The sequence below is a fragment of the Podarcis vaucheri genome (assembly GCF_965113315.1).
Source record: "Podarcis vaucheri genome assembly, chromosome: 7".
NCBI classification, from domain to species: domain Eukaryota; kingdom Metazoa; phylum Chordata; class Lepidosauria; order Squamata; family Lacertidae; genus Podarcis; species Podarcis vaucheri.
In genome coordinates, this window is record NC_138765.1 from 25,672,876 (window position 1) to 25,686,369 (window position 13,494).

At 43.3% G+C, this 13,494-nt stretch overlaps 1 protein-coding gene across 7 annotated transcripts in view; it reads right to left on the reverse strand.

Moving 5' to 3' along the window:
- Nucleotides 1-4,154: 4,154 nt before the first annotated feature.
- The window catches only part of PTPRU (protein tyrosine phosphatase receptor type U), a 381,886-nt gene continuing 372,546 nt past the window's right edge, over nucleotides 4,155-13,494 (reverse strand). For all 7 annotated transcript variants that reach the window (XM_082231472.1, XM_082231471.1, XM_082231470.1 and 4 more), the window contains one exon: nucleotides 4,155-8,350. In XM_082231472.1, coding sequence (XP_082087598.1) covers nucleotides 8,288-8,350 — 63 coding nt within the window. In that variant the 3' untranslated portion in view covers nucleotides 4,155-8,287. The remainder of the gene's footprint in view (nucleotides 8,351-13,494) is intronic.

Here is a 13,494-nt window from a genome sequence, read left to right on the forward strand (position 1 = left end):
ACACCCCTGACTGGTTCTTCTTCCTACCATCCTTGAATGTTATAGCCTGGCTGAAATGTCCCATTGAACTCTGAGAATTCATCTGGCTTAACTGGATGGATGGAGGGAGATTTGTGAAGATGTTGCCTTCCGCAGAGATCGAAAACATCAGTCGGCATGATTCCCATAACAGAGTTGCAAGGGAACCAGTGCAAGTTTCTATTATTATTCTTATTCTTCTTATTATTATTATTATTATTAAAAAGCCAAGAGCCATCCCCCCTCCTCCAAGCACATGAATAAAATTTTGGAACTTCCTTTTTGCCATTTGAAAATGTTTTATTTCGTTGGCTTCATTTTTTTGTTTTGAATTTTATTAAAAAGGAAGGGAGAAAGAGCACCACTGATTTTGTAATACCGATAAACATTATCCATATGAACAACAGTGTCTATATATATTTACACATATGCCTCTATATACATAGGTCTCTATGTACATATGCCCATAAACAAGATTTTTGTGTTACTTTGGATGCAAATCTCAAAGAGAGTTGGAAAGTTGTTACCCTTTATAGCACTTGGATTTATTTATTTTTTAAATGTTTGCCCTTGTCGAGAGAGAAGAGTGAAAATATTAAACATCTGGCCACATGAAGTTCTTCTCAAACTCTGAATTTTCCCTTGAGACTGAAAGAATCATTGTGTGAGTTGCCTTTTCCCTTTTCCTTCCCTTCGCACATCATTTGGATGGGGAATCAGCTCTGAGCTCCCACATGGATCAGTAGAAAACAACTCTGTAGGTCTCTGGTTCACCTATGCTCTGGTCAGAATCATTTGGCAGCTGGCTGATACACCAACAAGACATAGCACAAGGACCAAGTGATACCCTTTAGCAAATGCAGCTCATCTCAGAAATGAGATGTGACATCGGGCTCATTGAGTATGCAGACATTTGATGTTAATTTCCACAAATGAAACCAGGTCTACATTTCATTAACCTCAGCATCCCCTGCAAATCCTTAGTATCTATTCTGTTAGGTCACACCAGCCTATCAGAATCAATTAACCACCCAATCTCCCACCAATCAGCAGATCCATACTACATACATCCATTTTATTTGATTGCTGCCTTACAGGAAATAAACAGAGGAATAAGACTGTAGAATTACTCCTCCTCCAGCCTGCTATTTTTGCAGCAAAAGCTATCGACAAGACTGGAATGGATGAATGTATCTATTTCTCTGCTTTCTCACTTTGTGGTTTTTAAAATCCACAATCCCCTTCTATTTTCTCCGGTAATGTTTCATTCTGGATTGTTTGGTCTTTTAATATCTTGAAAACTGCTCTGAGAATTTTTCCTAAAATTGTAAAACTGTATAGAAATGAAATGAATAATAATATTTTTCTACAGTAAAAAAAAAAATCCTTCCAAACATGTTTTAAAATACATATTTTCTCTCCAAAATATTTTTTAGATATTTAATTGCATATTTTGATGATATAAACTGCTGACAGCTGCAATAATTGGAGGAGTGCTAAAGCCAGTGAACAGCTAAGTTCTCATGCACATATGAGTCTGAAAGGCGCAGATCAAGGCATTCAGTGTAGAAATTCAGAAAGGACGAATTCCTAAGCTGCAAGAGAATTGAGCATTTTAAGCATATCTTAAAGTGGAACAATAATGAAGCTGGATGGGGATGAAGATGATGATTTGGCACTTCCTCAAGTGGGGGGAGATACGTGACAATATACGGTTGGAAAGATTTTTTCCAATCTTAAATTCAGTTCTCCATATTGAAAAAAAACCCTCATAAAAATTAATCAACAATTTAGTGCTAATTTTTCCTAATAAGTACATTTTTGTATGTGTACAGTTTTGACTAATGTAGACATTTTTGTATGTTATTTTTCTCTAATGTATTGCTTTTTATTGGCATTTTTGGTAAATATTGTCTGATTGAAGTACTACATCACAAAATTCAGTTATGCGTGAATTTGAAGGAGGGCTCTGTTTTGGTTTGCACATTGTTTTGGAAAATGCAAGTCTCATTGATTTGCCTTTGAATGCAAACTGACTCAAATTTCTCTCTAATATCACCGCTGGGTTTTAAGAGAATGTCTTTCTTTCAGTCTGCTTTGGGGTAACATTTGGGGAAATGGCTGCACATGCGGATGGCTTTAACGAATGGTTAAATTGACATGTTTGGGGTATTTATTTTTTAATATATAGTTTGTAATGGCATCAAAAAGTAAAAATGCTGAGAAAACCTAAATATCAAAATACAGTCATATCTCAGGTTACAGACGCTTCAGGTTGCACGTTTTTGGGTTGCGCACCAGGCGCCGAACCCGGAAATACCGGAATGGATTACTTCTGGGTTTCGGCACATGCACAGAAGCATTAAATCACGCTTTGTGCATGCACAGAAGCACCAAATTGCAACCCGCACATGTGCAGACACGGTGCTGTGCTGCGGGTTGCAAACGTGCCTCCCCCACGGATCACGTTCGCAACCTGAGCGTCCACTGTACATTTTTTTTAAAAAAAAAACGTTTCCTGTGTTTTTCTGCATTTTTCAGTGTGCCCTGAAAGTCCTTTCAATAAATAAATGTGCATCACCTCTCAGTCTACTCCAGGCTAAACATACCCAACTCCTTCAACCATTCCTCATAAGGCTTGATTGCCAGATCCTTTATCATCTTAGTCACACCCTTCTGCTGCAGCTTGTCAATATCCTACTTGAACTGTGGTGCCTGGAACTAGACACAGTATTCCAGGTGGGGTCTGACTAAGGTGGACTAGAGTGGTACAGTCACTTCCTCTCTGGACACTATACCTCCGCATTACTAGGAGTGTATTACTTTTCTCTTGGTGCTGCATGTTTTCTGGAACACTGACCTGAGCAATGCACTTGCATGACATGATTCGCCCCACCCCTACCCCACTGTGGAAATCTAGAATGTTTTATCACCTCTCAACATCTGCTCTTTTCTATTTCCACTACCAAAACAAGACTCCACTCCAGTACGGGTCCCATTTACCGTTCTTTAGGGCAGGAGGGTTTCCTGGCACAGCTGGGTGGATCAACTTTTATACCCAGCCCACTAAATCCTGAGATGACCTTTGGCACCAGCTGGAATTAGCTGAGGAGAGGCCGTCTCGAGCTTGTTTTATCTGATATGAGCTCTCCCTGTGCTCGGTTGCAACTTGGCAGGCACTCTCCTACCCAACCTTGGTTAGTATAGGACTTGTTCTGTTTGCCGTTTACTTGGAGCCATATAGAGAGTCCCCCACGCAAGAGGTCCCACTTGACTTTGAATTTCTTGTGGGGATCGTTTGCCCATACTGGCCTTGGTCATCAGGTGGTTCTCCATTGCAGGGGAAAGTTACAGTGTCAGGTTAGGTAAACTGGGATAGAAGGAGAAATAATTGGTGAGCACCCTGAAGCAAGTTCTAGGAGATGAATGAAGAAGAAGAAGAGTTTGGATTTGATATCCTGCCTTTCACTCCCCTTCAGGAGTCTCAAAGCGGCTAACATTCTCCTTTCCCTTCCTCCTCCACAACTAACACTCTGTGAGGTGAGTGGGGCTGAGAGACTTCAAAGAAGTGTGACTGGCCCAAGGTCACCCAGCAGCTGCATGTGAAGGAGCGGAGACGCGAACCCAGTTCCCCAGATTACGTGACTACCGCTCTTAACCACTACACCACACTGGCTCTCTATGGCTGCTTCATCAGACCTGTCCATCAATGCTTCATGGCTGGAGGGTAGGCACAGGAACCCTGCTCAACCACTCAAAGCCTCATGGCTAGAGGGGTGTGGGAAGAGTTCAGAATTCCCTCAATGTGCTAGCAAGGAGTGGGGAATTAACGGCTCCGAGGCCTTGAGCCATGGGAGCCCATCCAACAAATCTGAGACTGAGGGATCACATTCCTAGCACTCAGATTTCTAGAGATTAATAAATTCAGACCATTCTGATAGCCTAACTGTTTCGCATAGCAGTCTTACCCATTTGAAGATCCAGTTAAAATAACTCAATACATTTGTTGCCATTCAAAACCCCAACTTTTGTTTAGCGTCTCTCTTTTACAGGTGTGTGGATGCCACGTGACACGTGAGTTTACTGCCTCTGCCGAGGTTATATATATATATATATAAATTCCTTGGAAGGATAGCTTTTGTACGAACTGTCTTGTCTTTATTGAAGGCATTAGCATTTTTCATACAAATTTGTGTTTCTCCAATGGGATGAATGAAGCAGCCCGTTATGTCTACTCGGGAGACCAGGAGTCCACACATAGAATTAAAGCTTCAGAGCATCAGCAAAACAGCCAGGTGTCAATGGACAGAGTGGGTGGGACTGCAGAATGTCATTTCCCACAAAGTATCAAACAAACATACGGTGGAAAGTAAGGAACGAGAATATCAAAAGAGCCCCCAAAGTCCCATCGTGCCGTTGCAACTTCAGAGCAAAGAGATCTGGATGGTTCGTTTATTAACCACTGCTGCTTTTTTCATCATACAGGTTGGGAAATATTCCTCCCATCCAGACCTGAACATCTAGCATCCCTTTAAAATAAAATTTAAAAAACCCTGAATTGCAATTCTGTGCACATTTGCATGACACCAGAGCTTGAATGCAGTAGGAGTGACTTCAGAGTAAATGTGCATAGGATTGCATTGGCGCAGTCTCCTTGATCCAAAATATCTGAGGGATGGATGCCCCAGTTCAGCTGTAGACATGCATAGCTAGCCATCAGGGCTGCAATGCTTTGCCATTAATAGATTCAGACCATTCTGGTAGCCTAAAAAATGTTGCCCCTATATTCGGGCAGATTTAAACTTTTTGCAAAATTGTTTTTTTAATAAAAAAAATTGCAGCTATGTATCAAAATTGGCATCCCCACTGTGTGTGTGAGCGAGGGAAATTATGCTTCTATGATGATGCTTGCTGCAATATGTGTACACATCTTGATAAACAAAATATGCTTATTTGCTTTTTATTTATTTATTTGCCATGTAAACAGACTTTTCCATTTGGATGGGCGTTAACTGTTGAGGTGTCTGATCTAAAGGAGATGCACATGGCAGTAGTTGTTTATTTCTTCATAAACAGGGCTGCACAGCTCAGTAACAAAAACAATGGATATTAGCAAGCATCCTCAAAATAATTGCTTGACTTATATCTTGCTTGCTAGATGTATAAGGTGAAGGTTTCTGAGCACTACCATAAAACTTTTCTCCCCCAAGGAAGGACACTTTTCCGGTATTGGGGACACATCCTGTGTTACTTTTCATCAAGGAGACTTACCGTATCACACTATGTGTACTCTGAAATAGAATCCTGCACTAAGAAATGCTCGATTTGGCAACCAATATAAAGAATGCAAATAAACCCAATCTGCACAATGCCTCTTAATTTTGCAGGATTCCGAAATCTTTATACCATTTTGTACATTCTGTTCCGATTTTTGTAGTCATAGGAGGTGGCCGGGAGCTGTGCAGAACACTGAAACGCCATCGCCAGTCCCTGAAAATCCAACTCAGCAAAACCTCTCTCTTCAGAGAGTTCATCAAGCATTTCAAGAATGCATCTGCGGTCTTGAAGACTGGAACTCAATCATATGTTGTTGTTGTTGTTTAAAAAACTAAGATGAAAGGTCTCAGCAAGCTGAATTCAGTGCAACATTCTACACCCTTGTGAAATAGTGCCATTGGCACAGCCTTTTAAATACTCTTGTAAAAAGTTTGTAGAAAAATGAATGGTGGTTGCCTTTGCCTTGAACACAGGAAGCCACATATTGCTATTCACAAAAGTAGCATTTCTCAGTATGAATCTCTATGTTCAGAAAGGTGTAGAGGAGCCCTTTAATTTCAGCTTATGGTTTCCATCAATTTCACCCTCAAATAATTCCCCCCACTACTCTGGCATTGATATCTAGCATAAGTGCCATAATATACCCTAGGCCTTGTTTGGCTTCCTCTTAGCTAGGAGGAACAATTTTGGTTTTCATTTTTGCACAGTGACCAATTGAACTGTATTTAACCCCTGCAGGAAAGTGGTGCCCTAAATCGTCCTGGAGGCACCATTGGTCATCTGGATGCAAAAGCCAGTGGCTGAATACAAAAGGGGGCTGGTTTCTATCACATGACTAGAAATCTGTACTCGTTAGCGGTCTACAAGGCTTGTCCCCACCCCGATTTCAGAATACCTTTTGCCTTTGCTACTCTTTGCTTCATATTTCTGAGCATTTCATCCATCTTGGTATTCCCATTTGTTGATGTTGGGGGGTTTTCCCCAGTTTTAAAAATCACTACTTTGTGCCCCCAGCTTTGGTGCTGCTGCAGCTGTGCAAAGATTCATTCCTCCTGGCAGCAACCACGCTATTTTTCCCTCGCCAGATTGCCCTGAACGTTGTGCCATTTCAGGGCATTGCGGAACAAATACTGATCCCTATGTAATCTGGTGGCTCCCAATTTGGCTGACCTCACCCCTCTGGAATGATGCAGATATTTGGGGAATGAATGGGGACTGGCAGGAATGGCTGCCAAATAAGGTAACTCTCCTAAATGTGCACAAAAGGGGGTTCTGGATAGGTCTCCCATCTGTTCCCCCTTGCATTAGTTGATGAATGCATACCCCTAGCTACCAAGAGTTTTTCTCCTTTCTTTGCTAGTTCAGTCAGTGTCTTGGCCAATCAGGATTTTATGGGAGCAACTGAGACTGCAACTAGGGTCCTTCATTGGTGAGATGAAGAGTGTCTTTGCAGGAAGACACTCTTCTGTTAATTATCTATGAAAAGTCTGTTACCCAGAGTGGGAGGTGGCTGATGGAGGAAAGGGAAGGAAAGTGGCCGCACGGATTCTGGCACACACACACACACACCAGCTGCAGGCCCAAATTCACAGCTAAGGGCACAGAATGAAGAAATGCTACCCACCCAACTCTCTTATTCTTCTGCTGGTAACCACCACAATTTATGCTTTTGATTCACTGAACCAAGGTACAGAAAATAAATGTGGAAGTGTCTGTCCCTGTATGCCAGGAGAGCAGGCTTACCTTTACAGGTAAAATGAATTTGAACCACATTAGTCCTATGTGCTGAAATAATTTACAAGTGACCTCCTTCCATCTCAAAGCCACAGCCACCCACAACCTGAAGCCCACGCCTGACCCTTAAAAAAAGAATGGATCTGCATTGCCATTGGCATCTGTCTCATCCCCGTTTGTCCCCACTTGTCGACCAGTCCTCAGAAATATGGTCAAACCCATTTGGAGGATAGACTTTTCTGCTGAATCACTTGCTGGCAGTGTCCGAAACCACTGTATGTATGTGTCTGAGATAGAGACAGAGTTAGTTCTAGTGGCTGACATTCTGAAGAATGGTGTGGTATCTGGGGTGATTCCGTGTTGGGGTAGCCCTCTTGAAAATGCCTTGAAAGGGCTGGAGGATTGACGCTCTAAAAGGGAAGCCCCTTCTAAAGCTTCTGCTGTTTGGAGTGGCGTATCCAGGCACAAAGACATGGTGGTTGTTACAAAATCTGGTCTGGCTACTTTAGTCTTGGAGCAAGTAGCCTGTGTGCTTTCTTTCTCTTAGATAATCCCCAGAATTCATTCACTGTGTTTTCCTACAGGTAAGGTTAGACCAGGGATAAATTCAGAAACACTCTTTGGAGGCAGGCATTAGTCTGGAAACAATAAACGTAGGGTTATAAACAAAGAGCGAAAAACTGTACACATCCCAATTTTCACTGTCAGTCCAAGATGGCGCACACTTTCCCACAGAAGGATGGTTGCCAAGATTTTGCATGTCGCCTTCAAAGAGCTTCTTATAAGCTTTCAGAACACCACTGTTTCTTCAAATCTCCTGTGGCCGTTGTGAAAGATGCTGGACTTCAGCTCTCCTCCCAGTCTCGGTGGCATGGATCCCTTTCTAGGCTGTGATTGGTGCAGTCACAAGGAGATTGAGCCTGATGCTCTTCACGCACACCGGTGTCCATACATGCACAAACAACACACAGGTGCCAAACTCCAGGCTGGCACATACACAATCGTTTTGTAGATGGGATGAGTTTGTGTAGGCTCTGCTCTGCCAGCAGCTGGAGAAGTAGGAGCAGAAGCTTAGGAGGAAAGATGAAGGTAGGGGATGGACAACATGGCCCCATATCTTGCCTTTTTAGTTTTCATTCTTTTCCTTGTATTCTCTTCTCTCCTCCTCCTCCTTGCTCTTACTCAAAAGTCTGGATGCAAAATGCATGTTTGGCACAAACCCAAAACAAACACTTGCCTGCGTGCTTCTGGCAAGGTGCTATCTGGTCTCCAGTGACTCCAGGTATTCCAGGGCTATGTCATAGCAGAAGTGGTACTGTTCCTTTAAGGGGGAGGGGGAGGAGAAAAGAAGGATTGTTAAGAACGGGCAAAGTGCACATTCACCAATGCTTTGCAGTGCATTTCCCCATAAAATAAGCATTTGGTACATAAGGTACACTTTCTTATGGGCATATTTTGTTCACCAAAACGGCATCATAAATGTGCACAACTTGACTGGGAGTGAAGGCAAGTTCAGGAGTGTCAGATCAGATCAGTCCACTGCAAAAAGCATACCAAGCAAATTTCTCCTCTGTCTCTGGCCCAGCCTTGCAAAAAATGCTGGTAAACACCCAGTGCAGGATTTACATATAAGCTAAACAAGCTATAGCTTAAGGCCCCACACTCTTGGGGGCCCCCAAAAAAATTAAAGGAGAAAAAACTAGATGTACATTTCCAAAGTATAAGATAAAAAACAAATAAAATCTACATACAGCAACAGTATTCGTGTTGTGTAGGCTCCTACGATGTACATATTTTGTTATGTGCAAATGGCTTTAGATACCTATTAGGTCCATAAATTACCATATAGTATATATTCAATACAAAAAAAAGCGACAATTTGTTGTTGACAAAGGACAGCTGGACATATAACGGGCCCCATTACCTTCAGTAGCTTAGGGCCTCATCAAACCTAAATCTGGCCCTGAAAACACCTCCTGCTGGAGAAATTCACTACAATTTTATTTAATTCTTTATCAGTTTATTTATTTTTATATTGGTATCTCACCTTTCCTCCAAGTAGATCAAGATGGTGTACATATTTCTGCTTCTCCCCATTTTATGCACCCCCAACAACTTAGTGAGAGAGGTTAGGCTAAGAGATGGTGACAGGCGCCAGGTCAGGATTAGTGATGAGCTATATATTAGTTCCAGGGTCAAAGACAACAAGGGTTGTATGTAACCCATGTAGGCCTTCTCAGAGCAGACCCACTATTTCTTGTTGTTGTTGTTCATTTCAGTGGGTTTACTGTGATGAAAATACAACACTGCGTCTCTGAGAAACACTATTCACTGAGGAACACTATTCACTAAACACATGGGGTGTGGGTTATGACCCTCTTGTGCTGCTTGCGGGCCCCATGGCTGGCTGCTGAGGGAAACAGTATCCTCAACTAAATGAGCATTTGCCCTGGAACACAGCAAGGTGACTTGATACTGAATCAGACCACTGGTCCATGTAGCTCCTTATTGTCAGTGACTAGGCAATGTAACATCCTCCACATAAGGTAAGGTAAAGGACCCTGGACGGTTAAGTCCAGTCAAAGTCGACTATGGGGTTACGGCACTCATCTCGCTTTCAGGCCGAGGGAGCCAGCGTTTGTCCACAGACAGTTTTTCTGGGTCATGTGGCCAGCATGACTAAACTGCTTCTGGTGCAACGGAACACTGTGATGGAATCCAGAGCACGCAGAAATGCTATTTACCATCCCGCCGCAGCGATACCTATTTATCCACCGCATGCTTTTGAACTGCTAGGTTGGAGGGCTGGGACAGAGCAACAGGAGCTCACCCCATCGCGGGGATTCAAGCTGCCAACCTTCTGATCAGCAAGCCCAAGAGGCTCAGTGGTTTAGACCACAGTGTCCCCCATGTTCCCCATCCTCCACATGCTGTAATGAGGTGTGACAGGAGCTGTAGTGTCAAGAACATCTGAATCTCTCACCAACACAAACATTAAAAATGAGAATAAAACAACTTCAAATACGTATAAAGGTAAAGGTAAAGGGACCCCTGACCATTAGGTCCAGTCGTGACCGACTCTGGGGTTGCAGCGCTCATCTTGCTTTATTGGCTGAGGGAGCCATTGTACAGCTTCCGGGTCATGTGGCCAGCATGACTAAGCCGCTTCTGGCGAAACAGAGCAGCGCACGGAAACGCCGTTTACCATCCCGCCGGAGTGGTACCTATTTATCTACTTGCACTTTGATGTGCTTTCCAACTGCTAGGTTGGCAGGAGCAGGGACCGGGCAACAGGAGCTCACCCCGTTGTGGGGATTCGAACTGCTAACCTTCCGATCAGCAAGCCCTAGGCTCTGTGGTTTAGACCACAGCACCACCCGCATCCCTTTCAAATACATGAGGAATATATTAATTGCTTTCTCCATTAATATGTAATTTTACAATAAACACATAATTTTTAAAAGTGCCATCCAAATAAGAATTAACCCTCTTCAGCTCTTCCTGTATTGAGATCTCTTATGTAGGGCTTGCAATGGTAACCTGACAGCTCTTTATCTGCATACATAACTGAATATGGTTATCTCTTACCACACAGGGTTGCTAAGACAAGATGGGCATGAGGAAAAGAACCATACATGCCACTCTTTAACCAGGTCTTTGGCTGATTGACATCCAATGCCCTTTGAAAATGCGTTGTGGAAGGCAGAGGTAATTAAGTTGTCTTTATTATTGTTTTTATTACGAACTTTGTGGGTTTTTTTAATATATTGTGATTTTATGTTGTGAACAGCCCTGAGATCTGCGGGTATATGGCAGTATACAAATTTAACAATTAATAATAATAACAATAACTTTTCTAAGCAATGGTAGGCTATTGATCTCTTCCACCTTTGGTGCCTGAGAACAGGGCCACAAAAGCCTCTGTGAAATGGGGTGGCATTTTTCACTCTGCAGTAGCTGCAATCCTACGCTCGCTTGCTTGGAAGTAAGCGCTATTGAATCCAGCTGGGAAAATTCAAGTCCACTGGGGAAGATGGGCTAAGATTTCTCTGTGTATCTTCGTTGTCCAAAAGCAAATTTCAAAATGGAAAGGAACGTTGCTGTATAAAGAAAGAGACAACAAACTCTCATGAAAGCCAGAGTGCAAAAGAATGATCTGCTATTAGGATGTCAGGAGAGTAGGAAGGAAGGGGGAGGATTTAGGCATCAGCGGAGTCCGCAAGAGCCTGGGAAAGAGATGAAAGAGGAGCCAAGACCACATTTTGAAAGGGTGTTCTCTGAAGTAGAAAAACGACAGCTCCTTTTAAGAGGTCGTCTATGCAGCAGAGTGCTCTTCTTTTATCTGTACGCTGCAGCTGATATGATGGATAATTCTTTTGTATTATATGAGTTTCCTACTGGGATGGTCTGAGACTATCATACATTTATGCCACAGTCGGGGGGCTGTGTGAACTGTGGGCACCTTAAAAGCGAGAAGAATAAGGATCGTGATTGATATTCTGGAGAAAATGATCTGGTGTCAGTGTTAGGTCTGAAGACAACGGACCGGACATAGCAATGCCAATCATTTTGCCACCAATTGATCAGAAATAAACACTCCCTGAAGCACCTGCTGTGCATTTTGTACCACGTGGCGTACTTCAGCCCAGCAATAGCTGTGGCATGAAATTAGCTACATCCCGAGCCACCCAAAGCACAGGGCAGAACTACCCCAAATCCTGATTTGCCATGCTGGAGGGGGGTCTGAATCAGGCAGAGGCGTCCCCTGCTAGGCGGTGGAAGAACTGCACCACAAATTTCCGAGAAGTGCAAATTTCAAAGGATATCTGTTTTGGTTTGTGTGTTAGTTTGAAAATGCAAACTAGGTAGTTTCTCATTAAATGCAAAAAAAAAAACACTTCTCTCTCATCCCAGCTCAGCTGAAAGAGGGGCTCAGGATGTGTCTGTGGCTGCCCTGCCCCCCGAAGTGGGGCGATTGGATTGCTCTGAAAATTCTTGATTTCAGTCTGCAAGATTAAGCCAATGGCCCATCTAGTCCAGCCCCCTGTTCTCACAGTGGCCAACAAGATGCCTATGGGAAACCTGCAAGCAAAACCCAAGCATATTAGAACGCTCCCCACCCCACCTCCCTGGTTTCCAGGAATTGCTGTTCAGAAGCTTTACTGGAGCCACCATGACTAGTAGCCATCGATAGCAATATCATCCGTCAATTTATCCAGTCCTCTTTTAAAGCCACCCAAATTGGTGGCCATCAAAGCCTCTGGGGGAGCAAGTTCCATAGTTTAACTAGGCACTGCTTTGAAGAAACACTTCCTTTCATCTTTCTTGAATCTTCCAACATTCAGCTTCATTGGAGGTACATGAACATTATAAGAGAGGGAGGAAAAAAACCCTTATGAATGCCTATCACATCACCTCTTCCTTGCCTTTTCTCTAAACTAAAATCTGTAAACCAAGAAGTCCCAAACACAGCAATCTTTTCTCATACGAGGGTTGTGCCATCTGCTTCATCATTTTGGTTGCCCCTTTTACTTTTTCACTGAGATGGTCAATCTGTGTCTGGGTTGCACTACAGGTGACAACCATTTTGCATGGGTTTTCCGTTCCTGGCCCCCTGTTATGCCCCATTCCACCCCACCCCGTTCTGCCCTCTTCCAGGTCCAAAAGGACCCATGCGTTGGCGGTCGCATGTCAATTGGACGCGAGCAAAAATGTTGCCGCCTGTACTTCAGACTGCAGAAAGGGGTTCATGCAATGGACTATGCCCTCCCAATCATTCTGACTTGGCCTTTAACATGTGGAAGGAGCAATTAAGATATAGGCAACAACAGAAGTTTGGCTGGCTGCTAGAGAAGGCGTTCCATCCAAACTCTTAAGTGCAATTCCTTCAATGGAAGCAGGAGCCAACTTTTCAAGAAACCAATTAGTTTCTTGTGGGTTGGGGAAACCTGAGCCCAGAGCCTCGGGTGCCAGTGGTCTCCAGAAGGGAAGAGAATCAAAGAGTGAAGGCAACTATACAAGAGATTAAACAACTATCTAATGTGTTTGGATTAAGAAAAAGGAGGAGGAGGAGGTTGCTTTCCTTGATGGCAGCATTGAAACATCAAAGTTCTGTAGCAGAAAGGATGCACACAGGGGCCAGATCCTCTGCGGGTGCAAATCAGTGAAACTCTACTAATAGCAAAACAGACAAGATCTCATTTACTCCTGTGGTGGATCATTAAATTGAGTCTTCAGGAAACAGCCTTTGCAGGTTCAGCTGAGGTTGGGGAAAGATTGTGTTCCGGATGAAAACACTAGTTTGCATCTGCTAATACCTTGCAATTTAGCCCAATAGGCTGTCCGACTCTGTGCCAGTTCTTGCTTCTTCTTTTTTTATTGCTTTTGCTTAATTCCTATCCTCTCCCCCCCCCCCCGTCCCCCTGCTCCAATTGTGGTTTTAATTCCTAATGCAATCACATCCAC